General features: G+C 38.1%; 1 protein-coding gene across 1 annotated transcript in view; it reads left to right on the top strand.

The window, feature by feature from the left end:
* Positions 1-25,796, top strand: part of UGGT2 (UDP-glucose glycoprotein glucosyltransferase 2) — a 126,464-nt gene extending 100,668 nt beyond the window's left edge. The window contains 9 exon segments of the mRNA XM_032593625.1: positions 1,555-1,640; positions 3,508-3,600; positions 4,660-4,744; positions 8,477-8,659; positions 10,308-10,468; positions 11,354-11,468; positions 12,738-12,854; positions 17,377-17,503; positions 25,514-25,796. Coding sequence (XP_032449516.1) covers positions 1,555-1,640; positions 3,508-3,600; positions 4,660-4,744; positions 8,477-8,659; positions 10,308-10,468; positions 11,354-11,468; positions 12,738-12,854; positions 17,377-17,503; positions 25,514-25,536 — 990 coding nt within the window. The 3' untranslated portion in view covers positions 25,537-25,796.
* The last annotated feature ends 1,185 nt before the right edge of the window (positions 25,797-26,981 follow it).

The raw sequence follows: 26,981 nt of genomic DNA, 5'->3' as shown, positions 1-26,981 counted from the left end.
AGAAAGAATAGACAATGGAGGAGGGGGACAATCCACGGGCTCACTTGCTCCGTTGAGCACGCAACTCCTGATCTAGGGGTTGTAAGTTTCAGCTCCATGTTGGATGTAGAGATTCCTTAAAAATCTTAAAAAAAAAAAAAAAAAAAAAAAAAAAAGAGGGAGGGTATTTCACAGAGAAGGAGAGGGAATAATGTTCATAAGGGTCCATAAATTACCGTGAGTGAAAGATGGCCCACATGAGACCCTAATAACTATCAGGGAGAAAAGGCAGGTCAGAGTCATAGAATGACACTAATCCTAGCATCAGACTTTGCATTTTCAAAATGAATGTTATCAGACAGCAAAACAAAGCCTTTAGTATTTTGAGGAAAATTATTTTGAAGCTAGGATTCTTTAACCAAATTCTTAAAGACAAAGTTATTTTCTGAAGAGTGAAGGTTTAGAAAAATTTTTCACACCCCTTGAAGATGTTTGCCAGTCCAATGAAGATGAAGACCAAGAAAGAGGAAGATAGGTACATCAAGAAATGGTGAAATTAATCTGAAAAACAATGCAAAGAAATCCTTGAAAGAAATAGGCAGTTAATTACTGAGCTCTGGGAAAAACATTTCCAAGAGGACAGGAATTCCAGGCAATAAACATGAATAATAAACTGGGAAATATTAGGTATGTGGTAAGGAAGAAACGTATCTCACTACAAGGAAAAATAAATGCAATAAAATTCCAAGAAAAAATGTTTATGTGTTGGTGGGATGTAAGAAAACAGAATCCATTTGAAATATCCAGAGTCTCCCATGAGTGGCACGATGGTCAGTTTACTATAACTGCACTGAGGAAATACAGCTTCAGTGGCCTTGCAGACTCTGCAGTGAATAATAATTACATCTTCACAATAAGCACTATTTGCTGATCTTCAAGTTGTAAAATAAACGTAGCAAAATGCAGTAGATATAATTACGTTTACCAGCGTAAATGTAGGTAGTACCTATCCTTATACGATGCTAAAGTAAAAGTTCAGCTAATGTAAGGTGGGAGGCGGAGGGAAAAGGTAGAAATACCATTAGTATTCTTATCTTACATGCGAGAGAAACCTGAAATTGTTGGAACAAAAAATAGACATTTAAGTATTATTTGAAGCTACAAAGATACTCAGTAGAAGAACTAATGGTAATGATACTACTCCCAAAACTTCCAGACAAAGAGAGGCAGACCAATAGAAGGGAGCTGCTTGTCTGTCGTCCCAAAGAATGAAAAATACCTAAACCCTGTGGTTGCAGATATGCTGGTAGATAAAGCCTGAAGTTGAAAAATCAGTAAATACAAGTATAAGCACATTATTTAACAGAATGGAGGTTACCACCAAAAGAGCTAACAATGAGATTGAACTGATAATTGAAACCAGATTGTGTCTGTAATGTACTAAGATCTTCCCTGGCTCCGTCACTGCAACTGTCTTAGATTTACAGGGGTCACCTTGCACTTTCTAACTTTCTAAGCACGTTGCATAATACTTAGCTGCACAATTCTAAGATTTTTCTTTACCGTGCTATCTAGGTGCAAAAAAAGCCAGACAAAATTAAGGAAGATCTCCTAACCGATAAAGATGAGAAGAAAAAAGGAATGTGGGATTCTATTAAAAGGTAATTACCAGTGAATATTTTAACATATAATGATAGATCCATCAGGAGTCTAGTATGTGGAAGGCCTGCAGATGGTAAACATCTAAGTAAAGCAGATCCTCTTTTCATGTGGGGTGAGATCGATACACAAGTGTTGATAAAACGGGATAGGAAACGAGCTATAAGACAGCTGAAAATCAAGTGCCCTGCGAACCACAGGAGAAGAAGACTTTATCTAGTTAGGAGGAACCTCAGGAAATACTTCTTGGCTAAGATGTGCTCTAAAAGATGGACAAGACTTCAGAAGTTGGAGATAGAGAGAAGGTACCTGGTTATATGAAGTCAAAGAGATCAAATAGAAAATAGCCCAGCTTAGCTAGAACACTGGGGCATTGAATATAATAGGGAATCTATAAATTAGGTCAAGGCCTAATCAAACAGGAATCGATGTTAATAATATTAATAAATATTAATCAAAACAGGAATATATTGGCTCACATGTAGAGAGTCCAGGAGTAGAGCTGGCTTTGGGCATTCGGGTGACGTGGCCTAGGAACTCTTTTTCCATGTCTTAGTTCTATTCTCTGTGCCTCCCTCATTTTCAGAGAAACTTTTACAAGGAAAAGTTTGCCATCTTTCCATATAGTGCCAGCAAAAGTTCCAGGGCTGACTCATGAGTCCAGTTGTTAGCCAGTTGTCCCAAACTGAACTGGTTCCTGTGACTCTAACCACACTTGGGTTGTATGCCCACCTCTAGAACGAGTGGGCAGGCCTATCGCAGACTCACAGAATGCAACTGGAGGAGGAATGCTTCCCCCAGAAAAATACCAGGCGATTGTTACTAGAAACGTAAAGGACATTAGATGGGCAAAAACAAAGGCGTCTGCTGTAGATCCACATTGTAGAGAACTGTGAAAGCCAGTTTTAGAAATCTGAGCTTCATTTGATTTATGAGAGAGAACCACTGAGAGATTATTGTCTCCCAGAGATAATTTCTATCAGTTGTCTATTTCTGTAGACACTTTGAGCCAGCCAGATTCAGCAACCTAAGTGGATTGTGTTACGCCAATCAGGGGCACTCCTATCATTGGGATCTTGCCCAGTTTAGGCCTCTTTTTCTGTAGTTGGTGCCTTGTTTGATAAGAATGGTGTTCTTGTCCCTTTATGTGCATTGAACTATTACTGACTGAGAAGGTCTCAGACCCCCTCATTTTGAGATCATCTGGAGAGTAGGTATATTTGACAGGGGATAATGAAGCAGAATGTGAGCATTTTAAAGAGTATCTCTCCATAATCTTCCATTAAAACCAGAAAGTGGAGACAAGAATGAATATAGGTAATTGTTAAACAATAGCATGGCCACTTGCTGTACGGAAAGGGTACCAAAAACAAATACTGCTGTGTAGGAAGGGAGAAAAGACATGTTCAGGGGGGAAGCTCCTTCAGCTTACAGAAGTATTGTGTATGTTATAATGCTGTCACTTCTTTATCTGAATTTTAATCCTAACTTGGAGTATCAACTGTATTTTTCTTATTTGAGAGATTATAATAAGATTTGAAAAATACTCTGTCATAACAGTTCCTATTTGGCAAAATACATCTGTGGTGATTGTAAGTTATTTTTTTCCAAATTGTAGTCGTTCTAAATATCTGTGCCTATAAAAATGAAAATTTTAATTAAATAAATTTTTACACCTGAAGAAAACAGAAATTATAATTATGAATACTACAAATAAAAAGATTCAGTAATTTTGTGTATGAGATGGAGCTTATTTTGAGAGGCTTTCCTATTGCATATTAAATTTAGTATGCATATTAAATTATGTAGGTTTGTAAAGTGTGCAAATGCAGATTAAGAACTTGTCAATCACTACTTTTTTATTCCAAGTTTCACAAGAAGTTTGTATAAAGAAAAAGATGAAGCAGACGTTCTAAACATTTTTTCAGTTGCTTCTGGCCATTTATATGAACGCTTTTTAAGGTAGGTATGTTTTTTATCAAATGCTTTGAAAAGCGGTTCAAAAAGAATTTCAAAAGTTCAGAAGAATAAAAGAATGTACAGTGAAAAGAATCCCACCTGTTTCCTTATTACCCAGTTTCCTTCCAACAGGAAACCAATATTATTTTTGTAACTTGCCAAGGATGTATGTAGATAAGCATATATATCTTCTTCATTTTTTAACTTGTTTTTACTTAAGTAGTAACCAAGTATATGTCGTTCTGCACCTTGCTTTTTTCTTTTTTTTAACCTAAGATTATGAGAGAAGTATATCTTTAAAATGTAGTCGAATTTCATGAGTTTAATTGATTTGGAATATCAGTGTTCTTTAAGGCTAGGAAATGAACATATTTTATGACAAAATAATATGTGAGAAAAAATATATATAGTAAATTTCCCTTTTATTTTATAAGAAGGAGGAGGGGGAATAAGAAGAGAACTAAATTCCAAACCTTAGGGCTGTTGTTTTTAACTTTTCATAGAGAAGGATATCAGAGAATTCCTCAAAAATATTTGAAGATGTGATATTCAAGTATATGTCTATATGTGGTATTTTAGATACATCTGTCTCTTTTCCAGTCAGAGGTCTAGCGTAGCAAAACAAGGGACCTATCCCATGAGTTTACTAGTATAGATCATTCAGTTCTTCCATTTCTGTATACTTGATGTTAATGACAAAGTAATAGAGTGGAGATTAGAATGTAATCAACTAAACAAGAGTATTTCAGAGTCAAGTGGAACAAACAAAAAGCAATCAATTTATTCTGTATAGTGTGTGTGCATGTGTGTGTGTGTGTGTATATATGTATATATATATATACATATATACACACACCTTCTTACACATTACATACTTGATAAGTAACCATAATTTGTGAAGGTGCTTCAGTCTATTTCCCCATAATTCATAGTGAAAAATTAATGACTTTAAATAATTATTGCATATATATATATATATATATAATAATTAAAAAGCCTTAGGAAAAGCAGGATGAACTCCTATTAATATTAACTTACTGGGTTAAATGTTCCTCTATACAGAATTATGATGCTTTCTGTTTTACGTAACACCAAAACACCTGTGAAATTCTGGTTTCTAAAAAATTATCTCTCACCAACATTTAAAGTAAGTACATTAACCTTTTTATTATAGAGTGGTTCAATGTTTAAAAGTAAATTCTTTATGTCATTGTAAGTTCACAACATTTTCAGAATGAGCCTTTTGAAATTACTGTTTCTAATTTTAAAGTTTTGGTATTCATTGTTTTATCTGGCTTAAGAAAAATGTTATGCTGTTTTTATTTAGAGAAGTGTTTAGGAGGACAGAAGGAGATGGTTTATTTTTAAGTAAACTCAAAATCAGAAGGATTAGTGGTTTTTCATGATAATATAATTAAACTTGGCAGTGAAAGATATGTACAGATTGTCAATAAAAAGAATTAGATTCTGTCATAATTTTACAAAGATAGACTAGAACAGTAGTATCCAGAGAACATGAAAACCGTACCATAGGAAGTAGTTCGATAGTCCCAGGAATAATAAGGCTCTTTGATCTTTCTGAGGCGCGGTGACTGCTGTGGTAGTGGTTTGGGGACTATATTCAGAAGTGTGAGGCATTTTATCCTGAGAAGTTTTCAGGGGGCCAACAGCTGCTCCCCTGTACTCAGCCTCACACTCTTGCTACAAAGTATACCCTGTTTCTCCCTATTCTCACTGCGGACTAATCATTAGGGTCTCATTCAGTAGCAGTTCAAAGGAGTTCTCTTTTTCTAAACCAAAACCAGCGGTAAAGCAGAAATAAAAATAGCCAGCCATGTTGTTATTCCTTAATATTGCCAGGCACATTGCTGAATGATTTACCTACATTATTTGTTCTTCATAAAGTTCTATTCACAGAAAACCAAGACTCAGAAATTACATAACCAGCCTGCACAATGGGGAGGTATCCAAGTTCACCTTAGGTTCAGTGATTAACTAGAAGGACTCACAGAAATAAGGAACACCATTATCGGGGTGCCTGGCCCGCTTGGTCAGTTAAGCTGCCAGCTTCAGCTCAGGTCATGATCTCATGGTTCGTGGGTTCGAGCCCCGTGTCAGGCTCTGCACTGACAGTGTGGAGCCTGCTTAGGATTCTCTCTCTCTCCTTCTGTCTCTGCCTTTCCCCCACTTTTGCACACTCTCTGTCTCTCGAGATAGATGAATAAATTAAAAAAAAAGAAAGAAAAGAGGGGCACCTGGGTGGCTCAGTCAGTTAACATCCAACTTCGGCTCAGGTCATGATCTCATGGTTCATGGGTTCAAGCCCCACATTGGGCTCTGTGCTGACAGCTGAGAGCCTGGAGCCTGCTTCTGATTCTGTGTCTGTCTGTCTGTCTCCCCCCCTCCCCCCCACCCCCCCCCTCTCTCTCCCCCCCTCTCTCCCCTCCCCCCCCCCCCAACTTGCTCTCTCTCAAAAATAAACTTAAAAAAAAGAAAGAAAGAAACACCATTATGCTCACAGTTACAGTTTACAGCAAAGCAGTGCAGGTTAGAATGAGCAAGGCAAAGAGACGCGTAGGGCAGACCAGACCCAGAGCTTCCAGTTGTCCTCTCCCAGTGGGTTTGGCAGCAGCGCTTATTTCTCCCAGCAAAAACGTGACAATACACATGGAGTGTTGCCAACCAGGGAAGCTCACTCAGACTGTGGTGTCCACAGTTCTTACTGGGGGTTGGCCACATAGACCCACTTGACTGCCACAGTGTTACCTTTGCCTCCAGCCCCTCGAGAGGTTCAGCTGATACGTTGTGGCTCACAGTCCCAGCGGTAAGTTGCATTGTTTGTGTAGACTATTTGGTGTTGACTGAGGCAGGACAGTGGAAGGCATAGAGGTTACCTACCGGGAGCCTGGGACAAAGGGTCTAACCTTTCTCTGAGCAAGCTTTGTCCTTTAAAGCAGAGTCCTGAGATCAAACAGCTAATTCAGCAGATAGCTGAGATCTGATCCCAGGCGTGCTGCCCTCACAGCCTGGTGCTTAACCCTCACGTAACAGCATCTTCCGCAACCACCAAGAGTGCCGCCTCCTGTGTGCATTTAGCAGTAGATAAAACCGAAAAAGAACCCATTCATATAAACAACAAGTCCTACTAGTTTGTCAGCAAGTTTTTGATGTTATCCTACTAGGCAAATACTGCATAAGGGGATTGGTTAATTTTACATAAACTGAGATAATACAATTGTAAGATTCTCTCAGCAGGAAATATACCATTCAGTAGAAATATAGTGCTGTGTCTGCATAAAGGTCTTGTTCTCCCACATGGCCAAAAGTAATACCATATCTGAAATAATATTTTCCTTCCTTGGAATTTTGTTCCTTTCCCTTAAAATGTTTCTTTTTGAAGCTTTTCATGTACAATGTGTACAAATCGTAAGTGTGCAGCTTTGATGAATTTTTACAAAGATAAAACACCTGTGTAACCAGCAATTAGATATAGAAATAGAAATTACTAGTACCCTAGATCCTTTCCTTCCAATTTTCAAAATGTACCTCCTCTCTTCCTTCAAACATTTAATGAATTCTGCCTGCGTAGGGAATAATCCTTTCCTGACCACACAGTCTGAAGTTACAGTCCCTTCTGATTTTTCACTCTGCTTCCCTTCCTTTTTTATTTTTTCCTAGCGCTGTCTTCTATAGATAACTTACTGATTTCATTTAATCCACTCACCACCTCTAAAATGTAAGCATCATGAGGGCCACAATTTGTATCTGTTTTGTTCACATCTGTATCCCTAGGACCTAAAATAGTGCCTGGCACATAGGGCATGCTCAGTAAGGGTGGAGCCCGGTGCAGGGCTGGAGCTCATGATCCTGAGATCAAGAGTCCAACATTTAACTGACTGAGCCACCCAGGTAGCCCTCAGTGAAAATTTTAATACATATTTGCTGAATTAGAAAGTTTTTCTAATTTTTCCTAATACATATTTTTAAATTTTGAAATCAAAACAGTGATTCTCAATGACTGGTCTAGCCATAATTACAGCATTATAATTCATAAATAAAAACCAATGCTTATACTAAGGAACATAATTTAAATCTACGTTGTTCTTACAAAAGCAAGGAGAAAATTTAAGTATATAACCAGCAGCTAGCTACAAATGAGAACTGAGCAGGAAAAAGCAAATTCTCTGTGTGCTAACCTGTCTTTCCCCACCCCTTTACCATTCTCCCTCTCACGTGGGGCTCTTGAACCAAACTTAACCAACAGTGTATTTCATTAACTGCTCTGGTTTAAACAGAATAAGATACTTTAAGTCTCTAAGACCCTGAATCAAATATCAGACATTCACACCCACAATGACTACCCTGTGTTTTTAATCCTTGAATTAGGTAGTCATAAATCTCAGACATGAAACTCATGTGGAGAACCTAATTCATCAATTTACAACTCATTTTGTGGTTTTTTGCACCCCTCTTCATGTTGTAGCTGTCTGACCAGCCAGTATGTTGACATAAACATAAACTGTTTGCTGTGTCGATGTTCCAAGATCCAAATGCTTTTCCTTTATAGTCAGGCTTTCTCAAGTCAAACAGTAGTGATAAAAACTAGGGGAACATTGATCTTAGTTGATAAGCTTGCTAGTTAATACGGTGTACCTATTTTTTAATGTCATTAGATCGTATAGTTTTATGTATACTTATATTTTGATATTTGTCAGCATTTTCCTATTCCTCATTAAGGAATATAAGTCGTAGAAATAGTTTACACTTTTTTACCAATTAGTTTGTAATAATTTATGGTAAACTCTTTCCAATGTTAAATTGTTCTCTAAACATATGAACATATTCTTTGATTCGTGTGTGTGTGTGTGCGCATTTTTAGGAGGTGATTCCTCACATGGCTGAGGAATATGGGTTCCAGTACGAGCTAGTGCAGTATCAGTGGCCCCGCTGGCTTCACCAGCAGACGGAAAAACAGAGGATTATTTGGGGCTACAAAATTCTTTTCCTCGATGTCCTTTTTCCCCTAGCGGTGGACAAAATCATTTTTGTTGATGCTGACCAGGTAATAAGATTAACTGTTGCTTTCAGTAATACTTAAACTATGTTTGCACTTCTGAGTACAGGGACTCAATTCATGTTGCTGGTGCTCATTATTGTCTTTGTTGCCCTGCTGCATAAATGTGTAAGACGTGAATGTGATATGTAAGGAAAGTATCTTTAAAAAAAAACGGTCAGAATTCCAGGGGAAAATCAAGTGTATCACAAGAAGTACCATTTATTATTTGGACATTGCAGTTTTCTCCCTGAAGTGGTAGTTTTTTGATTTTGGTAATTAAAAATAAGTACTGAAATTAGTCATGATAAAAGTAGTTGTGTGAGTTCCTATGAATGTATGAGCTGTTTGCTTAAAAGGAGCTATGCTTCTTGGTGAAAAAGTTGGCGATTACAGACAGCTCTCCTCTCTTGCTTGTACCTCCCACAGCATTCTTGGGCCTTTAGCCAATAGCCAAAACCTCATCATCCTTACACTTAAAGGGGAAAAATGTCCCAGATTTATCCCCCAAAAACCCATTCTGGTACCTAGCTTTCAAAACTTACATATCCAAAAATTATGACTTTTCCCCTTCCCTCCTTGCATTGCATGCCTTTGTAATCACTAATGGGAAAAATATTTGCAAAATACACAGAATCTTTAAGAAGAACAGTAAATAATAATGTTATATAAATTAAGTACACAAGTTAGTATTTATATTTAGGACAAAAGTGTATTTTCAAATCCTCTATTAGAGTTTACTTGTATTGTTAACTCTATTGTTGTTTTTGTGTTAGTTTCCAAGTTGACAAATATGAATCATTGTCCTTAAAAATGAAGAAAACAGGAAAATGTGGATAATGAGCTAAGCATTTCAAAACATATTGTCTAACATAAAACATATTTCTCCTACCTTCCCCCAGCTTACACAGTGGCATTTTCCAGCAGGCTAGAGTCTATTAAAAACTGGAACACGCTAATGTTATTTCATTAAAGCCATTGAGGGTAATTAAGAGGTTTTTCTTCATCATTCAGACTAATATTGGCCAATATAAAATACTGGAGATTTATCATAAAAATGATTTTGAATTATTAATCCGTACCTTGATAAACTAAGAGCGATGAACTTGTGAAATATTTAATTTCTTCCCAAAATGCATATTGTTTAAGAAATCTTGATTAAGATGACATGACAGACTATTCTTATTAATAAGACCACTGTCCTATAGACTAGGCATATGCATTTTAGGTTTCTCTTCATCTGTACGAACAAGAGAAAAGGGAACTTCATAAACTCCCTACTGCTTGAAAGAGCTGTGAGCAGGGAGCCTGGGTGGCTCAGTCAGTTAAGCGTCCAACTTCAGCTTGGGTCATGATCTCATGGTTCATGAGTTCGAGCCCTGTGTTGGGACTCTGTGCTGACAGCTTAGACCTGGAGCCTGCTTCACATTCTGTGTCTCCCTTGTTCTCTGCCTCTCCCCCCTCACACTCTGTCTGTCTCTCAAAATAATGAACGTTGAAAAACAATTTTTAAAAAAGAAAGAGCTGTGAGGAAAACACAGTTCTGCTTCTACAGTCAGGTGACAATTTGAGATTCACGTTAAAAAAGGCTTATTATAATAGCATAATGTTATATTATTGTATAGGCTTCATCAGAGAAACTGTTTTAATTATTTAGATTGTAAGACATGACCTAAAAGAACTCCGAGATTTTGATCTGGATGGAGCGCCCTACGGGTATACCCCATTTTGTGATAGCCGCACTGAAATGGATGGGTATCGTTTCTGGAAAAAGGGATACTGGGCATCACATCTTTTAAGAAGGAAATACCATATCAGGTAAGAAAATCCATACTCTTACTTTTTAGTAACCAAATAACTTACTGGATCTCAATACTCTGTTTTCTTAGAAATCAGACAATTATGACAACCAATTGGTGTTTGCTATGTGCTAATCACTCTTACAAGACTTTACATGTATATATTTTTTAAACATAGATTCATCTCTTTTTAATATTTATTTGTTTGTTTATTTTGGGAGAGAGGAACAGCACAAGCAGGGGAGGGGCAAGTGGAAGAGGGAGAGAGAGAATCCTAAGCAAGCTCTGTGCCGTCAGTGCAGAGCCCAGCGCGGGGCTCAATCCCATGAACTGTGAGATCATGACCGGAGTTGAAATCAAGAGTCAGACACTTAACCAACTGAGCCACCCAGGCACCCCAAGACTTTACCTGTATCAACTCATAAAATTTCTGTGACAACCTTTTGAGATACTGTTATCATCCTCATGTAATAGATGTTTCAGAGGGATGAAGCACTCATGTAACTTGCCCAGGCTTACGCTGTTAGTGCGTAACTGAGCCAGGAGTTAAACCAAGTAATAGAACTCAGGGGAGAGGCACCTGACCACAACAGAAGACTTAAACTGGCTTGTCATATAACAAAATGAACATGCTGTCTTCAAATATGTTGTTTTGTAGAGCCATGAGTTCCATGGTATCTTGGAAAAACCTGTGGTGACTCTAAGACGATATGGATCCTAACAGTATTATAACAAACCTCAAACCCTTGGAAACAGTTTTAGAATTGGGAGAAAATTTAGGAAAGGACTTGTTGTTATTAGACCCAGAGATATCTGAAGTCAATCCCATTACTGTAAATAGTCACTGGGGGAAAGTAAAAATACGTGAACAACATGAGCCACCAAAGACTGTTCACCTTTACAGTGCCTTGTATGTAGTGGATCTCAAGCAGTTCAGGAGAATTGCAGCCGGTGACAGGCTCCGGGGCCAGTACCAAGCTCTCAGTCAAGATCCAAACAGTCTGTCAAACCTAGATCAGGTAAGTAGAACGTTCTTACTCATTTGCAGTGCATAGATCCAGACTGCTCCAGTTCCCTGCTTGTAAACTTTAAAAACCTTATATTTTCAGCCTCTCCCTCCCTTTCCATTTTGGAAAACAGTTTGGGGTTTTCTTAAAATTTAAACTTAAACCTACCATATGACCAGTTATTCTCTTTGAAGGGAAATGAAAGCATATGTCTACACAAATACTTGTGCATGAATAGTAGCAGCTTTGTTTGTCAAATCCAAATCCCACAACAATCTTGTATTCATTATCTGTTGCTACCTAATGACTTACCTGAAAACCTAGCCACTTACAGTAACTGTGGGTCAGGAATCTGGGTCTGACATTGCTGGACATTCTGCTGCAGTCTCTCACAACGCTGAAGTCTTTGTGGACCCAGGGGTTGCCATCTAATCTGAAGACTTGACTGGGTCGGTCACTCACATGATTGTGGGCATGATTCAGGGCTTTGTCACCTGTGAGGCTCATTTGCCATTTAAACTTCCTTTAACGCAGGCGCCAGCAGTCTTTACTTAGAAAGCCCCGAGCATGCAGAAATGTGAGAATTCTCCTGGAGCATTGTTTCCTAACAGGGACACGAAAGGTCACCTCCAAATCTGGAGAGCACAGCGATGGCAGCCATAAACAGCAAGAGCAGGCACGGTGTGGGTGATCGGTCGCCTTGTTTCAGGTCAGGCAGAGGCATTGAGGCTGTCTGCTTGGGGCAGTGAAGAGCGGTGGGTTTCTGGGCTTCCCGCTCCATTCCTGACACGAGGGGTAAAGTCCAGGGCAGCTGTGGGCATAGTTCTAGGGCATGGATTCATCATGACACAAGATGGTTGAGTCAGATTAAATGTTTACTAGCTTAAAAATAGATATTTTAGGGGCACCTGGGTGGCTCAGTTGGTTCAGCATCTGACTTTGGCTCCAGTCATGATCTCACGGTGTGGGTTCGAGCCCCATGTCGGGCTCTGTGCTGACAGCTCAGAGCCTGGAGCCTGCTTCAGACTCTGTGTCTCCCTCTCTCCCTCTCTCCCTCGCTCTCTCTCTCCCTCGCTCTCTCTCTCTCTCTCTCTGCCCCTCCCCCTCATGCGCGCGCACACTCTCTCAAAAATAAATAAACGTTAAAATTTTTTTCAAATAGATATTTTAGATCTGCATATGATTCTTTGGACCCGTTTTTAATTTAATTGACCTCATCAACCTCATTCCCTCTGACTCTAATTTCTATACCTCTGTGTTTAAATCATTTTTCTTCTATAGGATCTTCCCAATAATATGATTTACCAAGTGGCCATTAAGTCTCTTCCTCAAGACTGGCTGTGGTGTGAAACCTGGTGTGATGATGAATCCAAACAGAGAGCCAAAACAATCGATCTGGTGAGTGCGTGTGTGTTGTCATTTGTGTATAAGCAGATGTGAAAATGTTCGAATAGAAGTATCTTCTCTTTTACAAATGGAATGGCACACATGTGGCACACTGCTGCTTAGTCTATTTGCTCTATTTACTTAGGTTGGCCAAGTATAGGGCTGTCTCTGGGGGCCCCCAAGGTCACCCCCAAGTTTGCTGAATCACAAGAGGACTCACAGGATTCAGAATATCATCATACTCATGGCTATGCTTTATTCCAGTGGGTACAGGGCAAAAGGGAAAGGATGTATGGGGCAAAGTCCAGAGAAAACCAGATGCCAGCTTCCAAGAGCCCTCTCCCCATGCAGCCTCACAGGGCAAGCTTAATCCCTGAAGCTATAAGGAATTTCACAGCACATGTGAAGTGTTGTCTACCAGGGAAGCTGATTAGGAACCCAGTAGCCAGGATTCTTATTGAGGGCTGGTCCCATAAGCACGCCCCTGCCTGTCACATACCAGGCACTTGACACTTTAAAAGCTTATAATTCGCAACATCCAGAAGGAAAGCACGTATTTGGCATAAACTATGTGGTTGGCACAGGTTAGGCATGGTGAGCCATTCTTATCAGGAATGGTGGGAACACTCCTGAAACCCAAGTTCCCAGATGCCAGCCGAGGCCCCTCCTTGCAAGCAGGCCTTTCCGAGGATAGCGATCTCAGGCTTGCTGGGTTCCTCTTTAATGCACAGCGGCATCTGAGAGAAAGACCATGAGCTGCTGAAATGTTCCTGGATTAACTATCATCTTAATAGACAATCAGTTTGGTTCTCCTGCCAATATTTTTCCCAAATGTGTCTACTTGAATTATCCTATACATATCTGGGTTTTTTTTCCTTCCTTTTGAGAAAAATTTTTAACTTTTAGTTTTAAGCAGTTTATGCTCTATTTCTCCTAGACATGAAATATTTCAAGCTAATGTATTGTCTAGCTATCTTGAACTTACATTCCAGTACTATAGTGTCTTTAATAGTTATATCGTCATTCTTTTTCTGACCATATTGTTTTTATGTGCTAATTTGAGTTTAAAATAATTATTTATAAGATCTTCCGTTAAAAAATAAACTATCCAAATATTAGCATTCATGCAGTTTTGAACATAAGACAGGACAATAAAATCTAGGGACCTTTTTCTAGGTACGTGTAGAAATGTATAGGAAAGTGGTAGCACGCCAACTTGTCAGATTGCAGTCAAAGGTGATAGAAAGTAGCAGAATCAAGGTGGCATTGTTAAGAAGAAAGCAAGGGAATTTTCTAAAGAGAGACCAAGAACCTTACTGAACATAACTCATAAGATGTTAAGGTTGTGCTGTGACCTATAAGGTTGTGACTCATACATTAGTGACATAAGGTCTCCTTGGGATCTCTAACACTTAGGTTAACATGAGCTAACTATAACAAACCCCAGATTTCAGTGGTGTCACACTCACCTAAGTCCAGATCTAAGTGGGTGTTGTCAGTGAGTAGCTTCCCTGTCCATCATGGGACCAGCCTCCATCCATCTTGTGGCTCCTTCATCCTCTGAGGTGCTGTCATCATCTGTAGCCATCAGAAGCTGATCTGTCCAGTATGGCAGCCACTTGCCACATGTGGCCATTGAGCACTTAAAAATATTGCTGATCTGGGGCACCTGGGTGGCTCAGTCGGTTAAGTGTCCGACTTCGGCTCAGGTCATGATCTTGTGGCTCATGAGTTCAAGCCCCGCGTCGGGCTCTGTGCTGACAGCTCGGAGCCTGGAGCCTGTTTCGGATTCTGTGTCTCCCTCTCTCTCTGACCCTCCCCCCATTCATGCTCTGTCTCTCTCTGTCTCAAAAATAAATAAACGTTAGAAAGAAAAAATTGTTTTTAAATATTGCTGATCTGAATTGAGATGTGCTGTAAAGTATAAAATACACACTAGATTTTGAAGACTCAGCACAATAAAAAGAATATAAAAATATAAATAATATTTATATTTATTACATATTGACTGATGGTGTTTTTGATATGTTTATATGTTTATTTCACCTGTTCCATTTATATTTTTATATGTGGCTACTAGAAAATTTAAAATTCCATCATATTTCTGTTGGGTAGTGTTGATCTGGAGGGGAGAAAAAGAGTATGAGGAATGCTTCCTGACTCCTAAAAGCTGCGGCCCCTTGGTGGATTGGTTGTGGGGCCACATTTAGATGTAAGGGGAGCTAAGAAATGTCATTCCCAGATGGGCAGTTGCTACTTAGTGATAGGTCTACATAGAAAAAAGATGGCATAAATTTTCGTGGACAGATAGCCATCCCTCCCACAGAAACACTTAAAAATGAGAGAACATGCTAATTTGGGCCAACTTCTTGGGGAAAAAAGTTAAGGGAATGCAGACAAACCCCAAGGAAATGGCCTAATGAAGAGGAAAAAGCATGATTAATGATCAAAGGTGAGGATGAGAGCATTTATGAATATCATGGTACCATCTCGGCTCTGTTTCAGTCAACCTGGTCATTATTGACATTTGAGACCATATAATTCATAATTGTGGGGGGCTGTCCTGGGCCCTAGAGCACGTTTAGCAGCATCTCTGGCTTTACCCACTAGATGGCAGTAGTGCCCCACCACCCCCCAGTCATGACACCCAAAAATGTGTCCAGACCTTGCCAAAGCTCCCCTGGGGGGCATGATAACCCATGTAAGCACCACCAATATAGATTGTGGGGGCGGGGGGGGGGGAATTGTAGACAGAAAACTAAGGGAAACACAGTATTTTAACAGTTTCTGACAGGATTAAAATGGAAATAGTTCCATTATCTTTACTTCATAGAACATAATGTCTGTAAGGTTAATTTCTGCAGAGAAAATCTCCTTTTCCCACTTACTTCAGGAATATATTACTATAGGAAAAAATCCACAATGGAATGAAGTGAAAATATTTGATGAGGAAGGGATTAAGACAACAGGCTCGGGGCACCTGGGTGGCTCAGTCGGTTGAGCGTCCGACTTCGGCTCAGGTCATGATCTCGCAGTTTGTGAGTGAGCCCCGCATCAGGCTCTGTGCTGACAGCTGGGAACCTGGAACTTGCTTCAGATTCTGTGTCTCCCTCTCTCTCTGCCCCTCCCCTGCTCACGCTCTGTCTCTCCCTCTCTCCCAAAAAATAAATAAACATAAAAAAAAAAAAAAAGACAATAGGCTCATGGCTCGTACATAACCAGTAGCTCTCCCATAAGGAATTAGGGAGAAAGCAAGTTGCGGCAACTACAAGACGTCGCATGAAAGTGAGCTCAAGATGTGTTCTCTATTAATGTCTTGTAAAGAGCAAATGGGATGCTTCTGGAACTTTGTGACATTTGTCCTCCTCCCATAGTCCTTCATGTCTTGGTCGATGGCATCTCCATTCTTCATGTCGCTCAAGCCCCACACTCTGGGGTCATCTTTGACCTCTCTCCTCACACCTCACATCCAGCACATTAGCATCTTGTCAGCTGTACCGTCACATACATCCAGAATCAGAACCTTTTCCTGTTCACTTTGCCTTTTGACCTCTTAATTTCCCAAGAAACCCCATAATAGGACCAACTGCTCGCTGAGTCATTTACATCGGTCAGATATCAGTGGAAGCATAGAGATTATCTTATTTCAGCTTCCTCCCTTGTGATGAAGCTAAGATCTTCCCCCCACCCAGCCCCCACCCCGCCGCCACACACACACAGTTAACTGAAATGTATGGGTCTTACTACCAGTAAGCAAAGAGTTGGAACCATGAGGACTGAGGATCTGTACCCATCGTTATTCCACTGTATCTGTCAGGTAGACTAGTTAATATGTTTAGACATGAGATTTATAAACTCCTGTGAATTTCACCCTATCAGTATTTTGACACATGAGTTCCAGTTAACTGATTTTTAATATCGCCACAGTTGCTAATTAGAACAGAAGCATATAAAGGGGAGGGAATGCTTTTGCTAAACAAACTCGAGGAATTTCTAAAGGCTAACAATATTTGTCTGTGGAAAACACAAGTATATAAACCAGATTTTAGTCCAAAGAAAGATAAGAGAATACTTATTAATATAGTCTGCTATGTTCTTTTACAAAATAATCATGTAATTAGATCTTTTGCCAAAACATTTTGGAGAAGTGTTTGACAGACTCCTTGTTAACCATAAGAATGTTTTTAAACAATTTTTGTTTAAATTTCTGATTGAGGTATTTGCATTAAATACTTACTGCTTACATAAACTATCATTTGTCATTTCGCTTGATCCTTTCCCTATTAAACTAAGTACTTTTATTTGTTAGTGATTTAAATATTTAGTACTTAGGGCTCTGCTTTTTATAAAATGCATTTTGTATGCTGTAGTGACATAGTAATGTTCTCAAGTATTTCCTTTTCTCCTGGACAATGATCTGTTCACTCTATCCCTCCCTTCCTCCCTCCCTCCCGCCCTTCCTCCCTTAAATGAAGCATAATTAACATACAAGGAAAGTCATCTTTCATTAACCAAATTTTATTTAAACTTTTAGTGCAATAATCCCAAAACAAAAGAACCTAAGCTAAAAGCTGCTGCCAGGATTGTCCCAGAATGGGTGGAGTATGACACTGAGATACGACAACTGTTAGAACACCTAGAAAACAAGAAGAAAAATGCAAGTAAGTCATCATTCTATGGTGGTGTCTGAATCATATGTTGCCTGAAGTGAAATTAAAATAGATTACAAACTCATTTCTTGGTGAATTTAGTAAATGATCAGGTCAGAATTTCTTTCAGAAAATTTGTGACATTATTAAGCACTTCATTTTATGTGGACTTAAACTCACAAATTTAAAACATGGATAGAGAATCTATTCCCCCATGGATGTAACTTCAGTTCATATCACCACATAAATGGGTGCCAAAGCATTAGCCTTCTGACACAAGAGGTAGAAAATAAAAGTAGAAAACATGCTTGTCTTTAGGATTACACCAAATGTCCTAAATATGAAAATCCAAGCCCTAAAGTTTAGTGAAAGACTTATATGGAACCTAGAAATATTACCTCCTATCTCCCGAATTAATCCCATGTGGAATATGGATTTCCCATGTGTTCCTGGTTCTAGTAGCCTCCTCAGGGCTGGAGGGTGACTTGGACTAGATTTGCTTCCATTTCTAAGATTAAAATGTGGTTACCTAGGCATTTCAGCACTCTACATAAACCTTCAACAAGTAAGTGTTGAATATTCTGTTAAAGCTGCTGTAAACTTCTTGATTGCCTCCTAATTCGCTTTCCTCATTAGTGCCTAGTTCTCTCAATTTTTCTTTACTCTTTTTTAAAAATAGCACTGAGCTCCAGTGTTAGAGACTTTCAAACAGGTTGTATTAATCCTCAACAGTAATTCTTCCCAGTGGTTCAGAATAATATTCTTATTTCCCTCAGCTTTATTTTTTTTAGAAGCTGAAATGTTAAATATAAACATACAAATGTTATACATAAGGGCGCCTGGGTGGCTCAGTTGGTTGAGTGTCTGACTCTTGATTTCAGGTCATGATCTCACAGTTTGTGGGTTGAAGCCCTGCATCAGTCTCAGTGCTGGCAGTGTGGAGCCTGCTTGGGATATTCTCTCTCTCTCTCTCTCTCTCTCCCTCTCCCTCCCTCTCCCTCTCCCTCTCCCTCCCTCTCTCTCCCTCTCCCTCCCTCTCCCTCTCCCTCTCTCTCCCTCTCTCTCCCTCTCTCTCTCTCTCCCTCTCTCTCTCTCTCTCTCTCCCTCTCTCTCTCTCTCTCTCCCTCCCTCCCTCTCTCTCTCTCTCCCACTCTCACTCTCCCACTCTCACTCTCTGCCCTTCCCCCACTCATTCACTTGTGCAAGCACATGCGTGTGCACCCTTGTACTCTTTCTCAAAATAAATAAACTTAAAAAAATATTATAAACTGTCTCACATAAGCATGAAATTGTGTTTCATCTTTTTGTATTCTTTAACAAAACTAATGCAGTTATTTTCTGAGAGGTTGAGTATTTAAAACACATCCATGTTTTGTTAATGAATTTATTTTTCTACTGTTTATTTATTTTGAGAGAGAAAGGGCATAGGGGAGGGGCCGAGAGAGAGAGAGAGAGAGAGAGAGAGAGAATCCCAAGCCCAGTGTGGGACCCCATCTCACACACTGTGAGATCATGACCTGAGCTGAAATCAAGAGTCAGATGCTTAACCAACTGAGCCACCCAGGTGCCCCTATTTTTAATTAATAACTTAAATAATTTGAAGACACCATTTCAATTCAGAAGAAGATTCTGTAAGTGGTGTGATACAACTGTTTTAAAAGGGAGTTGAAGAAGGCAGAAAACAGGGGAGAAAGGGGTGGGGAAAAGAAGACAGAAAGGAAATTTTACACAATTACCTCAAAATTTTTTAATGCACAGAACATACGGATGAAATGTTTCTCTTCCCAAATTGGAAAGAGTTAAAGGATTAATAATAGCCAGAGTTAGTGAAGTTACTGACAAGTGAGCACTCATATGCTCATACATACAGCAGCTGTATAAATTAAGGAAATTTTACAATGTGTATAAAAACTAAAATATGTGTGTCAGGTTTACATTTAAAAAGAGAAGTGAGGGGCATCTGGGTGGCTTAGTCGGTTAAGCATCTGACTCCTGATTTCAGCTCAGGTCATGATCTCACAGTTTGCGAGTTTGAGCCCCGCATTGGGCTGTGTGCTGACGGTGTGGAGCCTGCTTGGGATTCTCTCTCTCCCTCTCTCTCTGCCCCTCCTCTACTCATGTGCGCGCACGCACTCTCTTTCTAATAAATAAATAAATAAATACATAAATACATAAGAGAAATATGTATACATGTTATGCCATTGTTTTTAATAATGAGATAGAAATAATTGATCCATTAATAGAAGATTGATTATATAAATGTCAATACATACAAAGAAATATTGTAGTCTTTCAAGAGAATTTTGATAAATGTATTTTGTGGATAGCATATTTTAAGTTAAAAATATAGTAATATTTGTAATTGGCCCCATCTTAAATAAAAATGGCATGTTTGTATACATACCTGTGAATGTGTAAAAATAAGTTTTACAAAAGATTTTTGGATTTTTTACTTAATTTTGAATTACAAATGTAAGTCTGTTATAAACATGAAAACAATATGGAAGTACTATATATAGAAAGAATAAAATTGGAAGACCTCTTTTACTCAAACACAAAGAGGCAATCATTTTTAAGGCTATAGTAGGCCTTGTTTTATAACTTTTGCATTTCTCTTATTATAAGCTGTATTAGTTTTCTGGGGGTGCTCTAACACAGTACCACAAAGTAGCTGACTCAAACAGAAGAAATTTTTTGTCTCACTGTTCTAGAAGCTTGAAGTCCAAGATCAAAGTGTCTTTAGAGTTGGTTCCTTCCTGAGGGCAGTGAGGGAGGATCTGTCCCAGGCCGTCTCTTGACTTGTAGGTAGCCACTTTCTCGCTGCGTCTCTTCACATTGTCTTCTCTCTGTATACGTCTCTGTGCAGATTTCCTCATCCTACAAGGACACTAGTCATGTTGGATTAGGGTCTACCCTGATGATGTCATTTTAACCGTATTACTTCTGTAAAGACTATCTCCAAATAAGGTCACATTCTGAAGTCCTGCAGGTTAGGGTTCCAACATATGAATTTTGGAGAAACACAGTTCAACCTGTAACATGAATGGAGTTGAGAATCTGGTCATATGTTTCAGGGACATTTGTAATTCTGTTTTTCAACTGCTTATTTTTATCCTTTGCTCATTTTTTCTAGAGGATTATTGTCCAATACTGGAAAAAAGTTGATGGTCTTTATTTCAGAGATTTGTGTTGCCACCTTTATCATACACTAAATGCCTGCATTATTTCTGTCTCATTTGGCACATTTTTTATCCTGTTCCATTTATCTCTGTCTATACATGTGCCTATTATATACTTTTTTAATTAGAAGATTTATAGCATGTTTTATTACTGAGTAGGGCTCATCTCCCCTCATTACTATTTTGTTGTTGTTTTCCTGGTATTCTTGTGTATTTTTCCATATAAGCTTTAGAATCATCTAGTTCCAGAAATTTTTCGGTTTTTCTTTTTTGGTGGGGGGTAGAGAAGAGGATGGAGGGAAGATTACATTAAATTTATTACTTAGGTTAGGGAGTATTGACGTGTTTGTGAAAACTGTTCTTTGACCTAAGAACATGTTGTATCTTTATGTTCAGTTTCAGTTTTATGTTTGTCAAGAATCATAACATTTTAATCATATAGGTCTTACCCATATCTTTTTTAAGCTTGTCCCTAGGTATTTCATCTTTTTGTTATTATTATAAATGGGATTTTCTCTTACAGTGTATCTTACTGGTATTTGCTTGTGATAGATTATTGTTTTCAGCTTATGAATCTTTATGATCATACTGAATCCCACTATTATTTATAGTAAGATTTCAGTTGGTTCTCTTGAATTTTTTCCCCTAGGATTACATACATCTTATCTGCAAACAAAAATGGTTTTTCCTCTAATCATTATACCTCACATTGCTTTTTCTTGTCTAATTGCTTTGGTTGATATATCTAATATGATGTTAAATATTAGCTTCTTTTTCTCACTTTGTTTGGCCAACCTTCTCTGTTTCCCTGTTAAGATAATGGCTTTGGACTAAAAAATTTATGTTGAGGAAATATCCATTGATTCCTGTTCTAATAAGTGTTTTTATCAAGAATGGGTTGCATTTTATCAACCACATCCTCAACAAAAATAGAAGCAACTGCCTGGTTTTTATATTTGATTTATTAATATAATAGACAATATTAATAGATTTACTAATATTGAAATTTCCTGTGTTCCAGAAACAAACTCAGCTTGGTCATGACCTATTATTCTTTATTTTTCCTTTTTTTAAATTAAGATATTATAGCTATAATATTCATTTCAAGCATGTAACATTCATTATTTGTATATATTGTGAAATTATAGATACTTATAAAATTTGTTTTTCTTGTGATAAGAACTTTTAAGGTCTCTTAGCAACTTTCAGTATACCATAGAGTGTTGCTAACTATAATCACCATGCTGTGCATTACATCCCTATTACTTATTTTATAACTAGAAGTTTGTACCTTTTGACCCCTCACCTATTTTATCCATCCCTCAACCTCACTCTGACAACAACTAATCTATTCTCTGTGTGTGTGAGCTCAGTATTGTTTTATTTTAGATTCCTTATATAAGTGAGATCATACAGTATTTGTCTTTCTCTGACTTATTTCATTTAGCATAATGCCCTCAAGGTCCATTCATGTTGTACAAAGGGTAGGATTTCCTTCTTTTTGTGTAATGTTCTGAGGAACTGCCATGTTTTCCATCGTGGCTGCAGCAATTTACATTCCCATCAACAGTGCACAAGGGTTCCCTTTTCCTCCACATCCTTGCTAACTCTTGTTATTGTCTTTTTGATAATTGCCATTCTACAGGTACATGATGATAACTATGGTTTTGATTTTCATTTCCCTATGATTAGTGATTTTGACCTATTTATCTTTTTTGGGAAAATGTCTCTTCAGAGCCTCTGTCCATTTTCTTAATTGGATTGTTTAGATTTTTGCTATTGAGTTGTATGAGTTCTTTATATATTTTGGATATTACCCCCTAATCAGATACATAGTTTCTTTCATCTGCAGAAGCTTTTTAGTTTCATGTAGTCCCATTTGTTTACTTTTGCTTTTATTATCTTTACTTTTGATGACAAATTCAAAAAATTATTGCCAACACTGATATCAAGATGCTTACTGCCTATGTTTTCGTCTGGGAGGTTTATAATTTCAGGTCTTACATTTGAGTCTTTAATCCATTTTGAGTGAATCTTTGTGTTTGGTATAAGAATGGGGCAAAGTTTCATTCTTTTGCATGTGGCTGTCCAGATTTCCCAACACTATTTATTGAAGAAATTGTACTTTCCCCATTGCCTATTCTTGGCTTCTTTGTCATAAGTGCCCATCATTCTGTTTCAGTGATCTGTGTATCTGTTTTTATGGCAATGTCAAACTGTTTTGGTTACTGTAGCTTTGTGATATAGTTTTCTTGGTTTTGTTTGTTTGTTTGTTTTGTTTTTTTGGAGAGGGAGAAAGAGAGAATCTTCCCACAAAGGGCAGAGAGAAGTGGGGCTCACCCAAAGCAGAGTTCATGTTCACTGAAGCAGAGTTTATGCTCACCTGAAATGGGGCTCGACCTCACCCAAAGCAAGCCTCCTACTTACGAACCATGATATCATGACCTGAGCCGAAGATAGCTGCTTAATGACTGAGCCACCCAGGCACTCCTGTGATACAGTTTTAAATCAGGGATGCTGATGCCTCCAGCTTCATCATTTCTCTATGTTACTTTGGCTATTTGGTGTCTTTTGTGGTTCTTCATAAGTTTTAAAGTTGCTTGCTCTATTTCTGTGAGAAATGATATTGGAATTTTGATAGGGATTGCATTGAACCTATAGGTTGCTTAGGATAGTATGGACATTTTAACAATATTAATTCTTCCAGTCCGTGAGCATGGAATATCTTTCTGTTTATTTGTGTCTTCATCAATGTCTTAGAGTTTTCAGGGTATAGGTCTTTCACCTCCTTGGTTAAATTTATTCCTAGTATTTTATTCTTTTTGACACAATTGTAAATAGATTATTTTCTTAATTTTTCTTTCTTATAGTTTGTATCAGTGTATAGAAACACAACAGATTTCTGTATATTGATTTTATGTCCTGCCACTTTACTGAATTCATTTATAGTTTTAACAGTTTTTTTGGTGGTCTTTAGGGTTTCTTCTATATAATATCATGTTATCTTCAAATACTGACAGTTTATGTCTATTCAGCTTGGATGCATTTTCTTGCCTAATTGCTATGGCTAGTACTTCTAATAGTATATTGAATAAAAGGGGCAAGGGTAGGCATTCTTGTTCATGATCTGAGAGGAAAAGTTTTCAACTTTTTGCCGTTGAATATAATGTTTGTTTTCTGTGGACTTGTCCTATATGGTCTTTATTACATTGAGGTACAGTCCCTCTATACCCACTTAGTTGTGAGTTTTTGTCATAAATAGATGTTGAGTTTTTTCAAATGCTTTTTCTGCATCCACTGAGATGATTTTTATCCTTCATATTGTTGATATTTATCATGTTGATTGATTTGTGGATATTGAGCCATCCTTGCATCTCTGGAATAAATCCCACTTGATCTTGGTATGTGATCTTTTTAATGTATTGTTGAATTCAGTTTGCTAATATTTTGAGGATTTTTGCATTTTTATTTATCAGGAATAATGGCCTGTAATTTTCTTTCCTTATAAAGTACACTTTTCTGGGGGCGCCTGGGTGGCGCAGTCGGTTAAGCGTCCGACTTCAGCCAGGTCACGATCTCACGGTCCATGAGTTCGAGCCCCGCGTCAGGCTCTGGGCTGACGGCTCAGAGCCTGGAGCCTGTTTCCGATTCTGTGTCTCCCTCTCTCTCTGCCCCTCCCCCATTCATGCTCTGTCTCTCTCTGTCCCAAAAATAAAATAAACATTGAAAAAAAAAAATTAAAGTACACTTTTCTGGTTTTGGAATCCAGTTAATGCTGATCTTATAAAATGAGTTCGGGTGTGTCCTTCTCTGTCTGTTGTTTGGAAAAGTTAAGAAGGATTGGTATTATTCCTTAAATGTTGGTAGAATTCACCAGTGAAGCCTTTTGGTCCTGGACTTTTGTTTCTCAGGAGGTTTTGATTACTGATTCAGTCTCAGGTTTGTTAAGGTATTCTATTTCTTCATGAGACAGTATATTCATGGTAAGTTGTATGTTTTTAGGGATTTATTCATGTCTTCTAGATTGTCCCTGGGTTTTTTTTGGTGTATAATTGTTCATAGTAGTCTCTTAGGATCCTTTGTATTTCTGTGGTTATATTTTCTATTACCTAGTTTTTTTCTCTGTTCAGGGAAATTTTTTTTTTACTTTATCTTCTATTGATTATTTTTGAAGGGGGCAATCACATCTTAATTAATGTCTTCCCTAGGTTCATTATTATTATTCCCTTTACATTTTCTCTCAGGTGAAATTTGGTGAAGAAGAAACATAGTCTGCCATCTCAAATTGTGGAATAGGATGCATTTACATTGTACTTTAATTCATATCTGCCTGAAAATATCCTGAATTCTCAGTGTTTTAAAATCAGTTAGTATGTGACAACTCAGTAATACAAAAGAAACCATTTTGGTCTCTGATAGTCTTCACTGATCCTCGCATTTGTATCAGCTAAATCAGTATTTGACTGCTCTCTCTTCCCATCACAGAAGGAGACCATATATGGCTTCTGCTCTTTGTTGTTCCATTACATTAGTGATAGGCTATTTGTGCATAGTAAGTGATAAATACGTATTTTTCAAGGCTTCAAATTGCCAGACAGTGTGCTAGGCTTTAGAGATAACAGAGATAACAAAGATATGGTCCTTGTCCTCATAGACTCATGAAAGCTCCCTTCTAGGTGGTAAAATGTAAGTACTTATGATACAGTAATGTACAAACAACTAATAAGCAAAAAGGTACTAACCAAACAAAAGGATCCTCAGCCAGCACCTATGATTTGGGTGACATTTGAGCTCATTTGATATTTAAGATTTCAATCACTAAATAAACTTTCCTCCTCTACAGTTTTGACACATGATGAACTCTAGCACTGGCTTATGAAACACGACGAAAGTATTTCAAGAAATCTGCCACCTGCTGGGGAAGTGTGGAACTACTGCCAAGGCTTTTGGAAATTTCATTAAAGATTAGTGACATATTCTTCAATTTAAATAATATTTAAAAATACATGCAGTTAATGTATTGAATAAGTTTAAGTTATATAAAAAATGGCCATTGAGTATTTAAAACTAGATTATTTCTTTTTCCTTATTGCTTAAGACCCTGGGTTTTCACCCATTAAAGTGATATTTTGCCAGATAGCCCAGTAGAAGAACATACCTGACTAGCTGGTTCTCAGGGGGATTTATCAAACCATCTGTGTCTGTGTATTCCAGATTGTTGTGCACCCATATTTGCTTATTCTCAAAGTGCATTTAAAATGAAAGAAAGCTGTTTTGTGTTTTTTTCCTCTAAGAAAAAAGGACTTGTGGTTACCCCTGAATAATAAAAAAATTAAGCCCATTTATAACTTATTTTTAAATGAAAGTTGTGTGGTACTGTAATCATTTATCTTAAACAGTATGATGTTTTCATCCAATGCTGCATTTGTAGTTTCTTAATGTTTCTAATTTTTATTTCACAAAATTATATTCATGGACTTACTGAGCTTTGTATGCCTTCAAAATAAGTATAAAAAAAGAAGTATAAAAGTAGTCACTTCAATGGAAACTAAGAATATGAAGTTTGTTTTCCTGCCGTGTATTAATAATAGATGAATAGGAATAGTAAATGTTCAAAAACTATCCAGCTATTCTAAATCGGATCTCAGTAATGGAAGAGACTTCAGTGTCATCTGAATCCCATCCCCTGAAGAAGCTGATTCAGTGGGGCTGAGCTGAGAATGGGAAATCATGATTGCTTAAGGAGATCACCACACTCCTGATGAGTGTGGTGTGGGAAATGTTTAATAGAGGGGCTTCCCAGCCACCATGGCAGTCCCACCTAGTGGAGCCTCAAGCCCCCTGGACCCTTGCAAGGCAATAGGGAGCTGTCTGCTTCAGGAGGCAGGCTGGTCCATCTGAGCTCTACAGTGAGCCAGAACGGTCCACTGGTGGTTTCTCCTGCTTCTTGAGCTCTACTGAACAAGTCTAGCCCTTCTCTATTCAGCAGCATAGCCCATAGAGTATTTGAAAGTAGCCTCCATGTTCCCAGCTGCTTCATTCATTTCTAATTAGAAGTCACAAAGGCTCTCCCTCTCCTGCTCACCCTGCCTCTGTTACTTGTTCTTGTCTGTGATAAAATGGAGTGTGGCCTGCCCTGATGGAACTAGATTGTTCTAGATGGTTTGATAAAGCTTGTAGATAAGAGGCTCTATAATCTGCTCAAGTGAGTTAGATGCTCCAACCCAGCTAACCTGAGGTCTGCAGTGGTTTTTGGGACAGAATCCCCAAATGACTGTAAGATGGTACCTACACTTCTTTCACTGTCAGTC

The sequence above is a fragment of the Lynx canadensis genome, chromosome A1 (assembly GCF_007474595.2).
Source record: "Lynx canadensis isolate LIC74 chromosome A1, mLynCan4.pri.v2, whole genome shotgun sequence".
In the NCBI taxonomy this organism is placed as follows: Eukaryota; Metazoa; Chordata; class Mammalia; order Carnivora; family Felidae; genus Lynx; species Lynx canadensis.
Note: the sequence above shows the minus strand (reverse complement) of the source record. Positions and strands in the feature narration are given on the sequence as shown.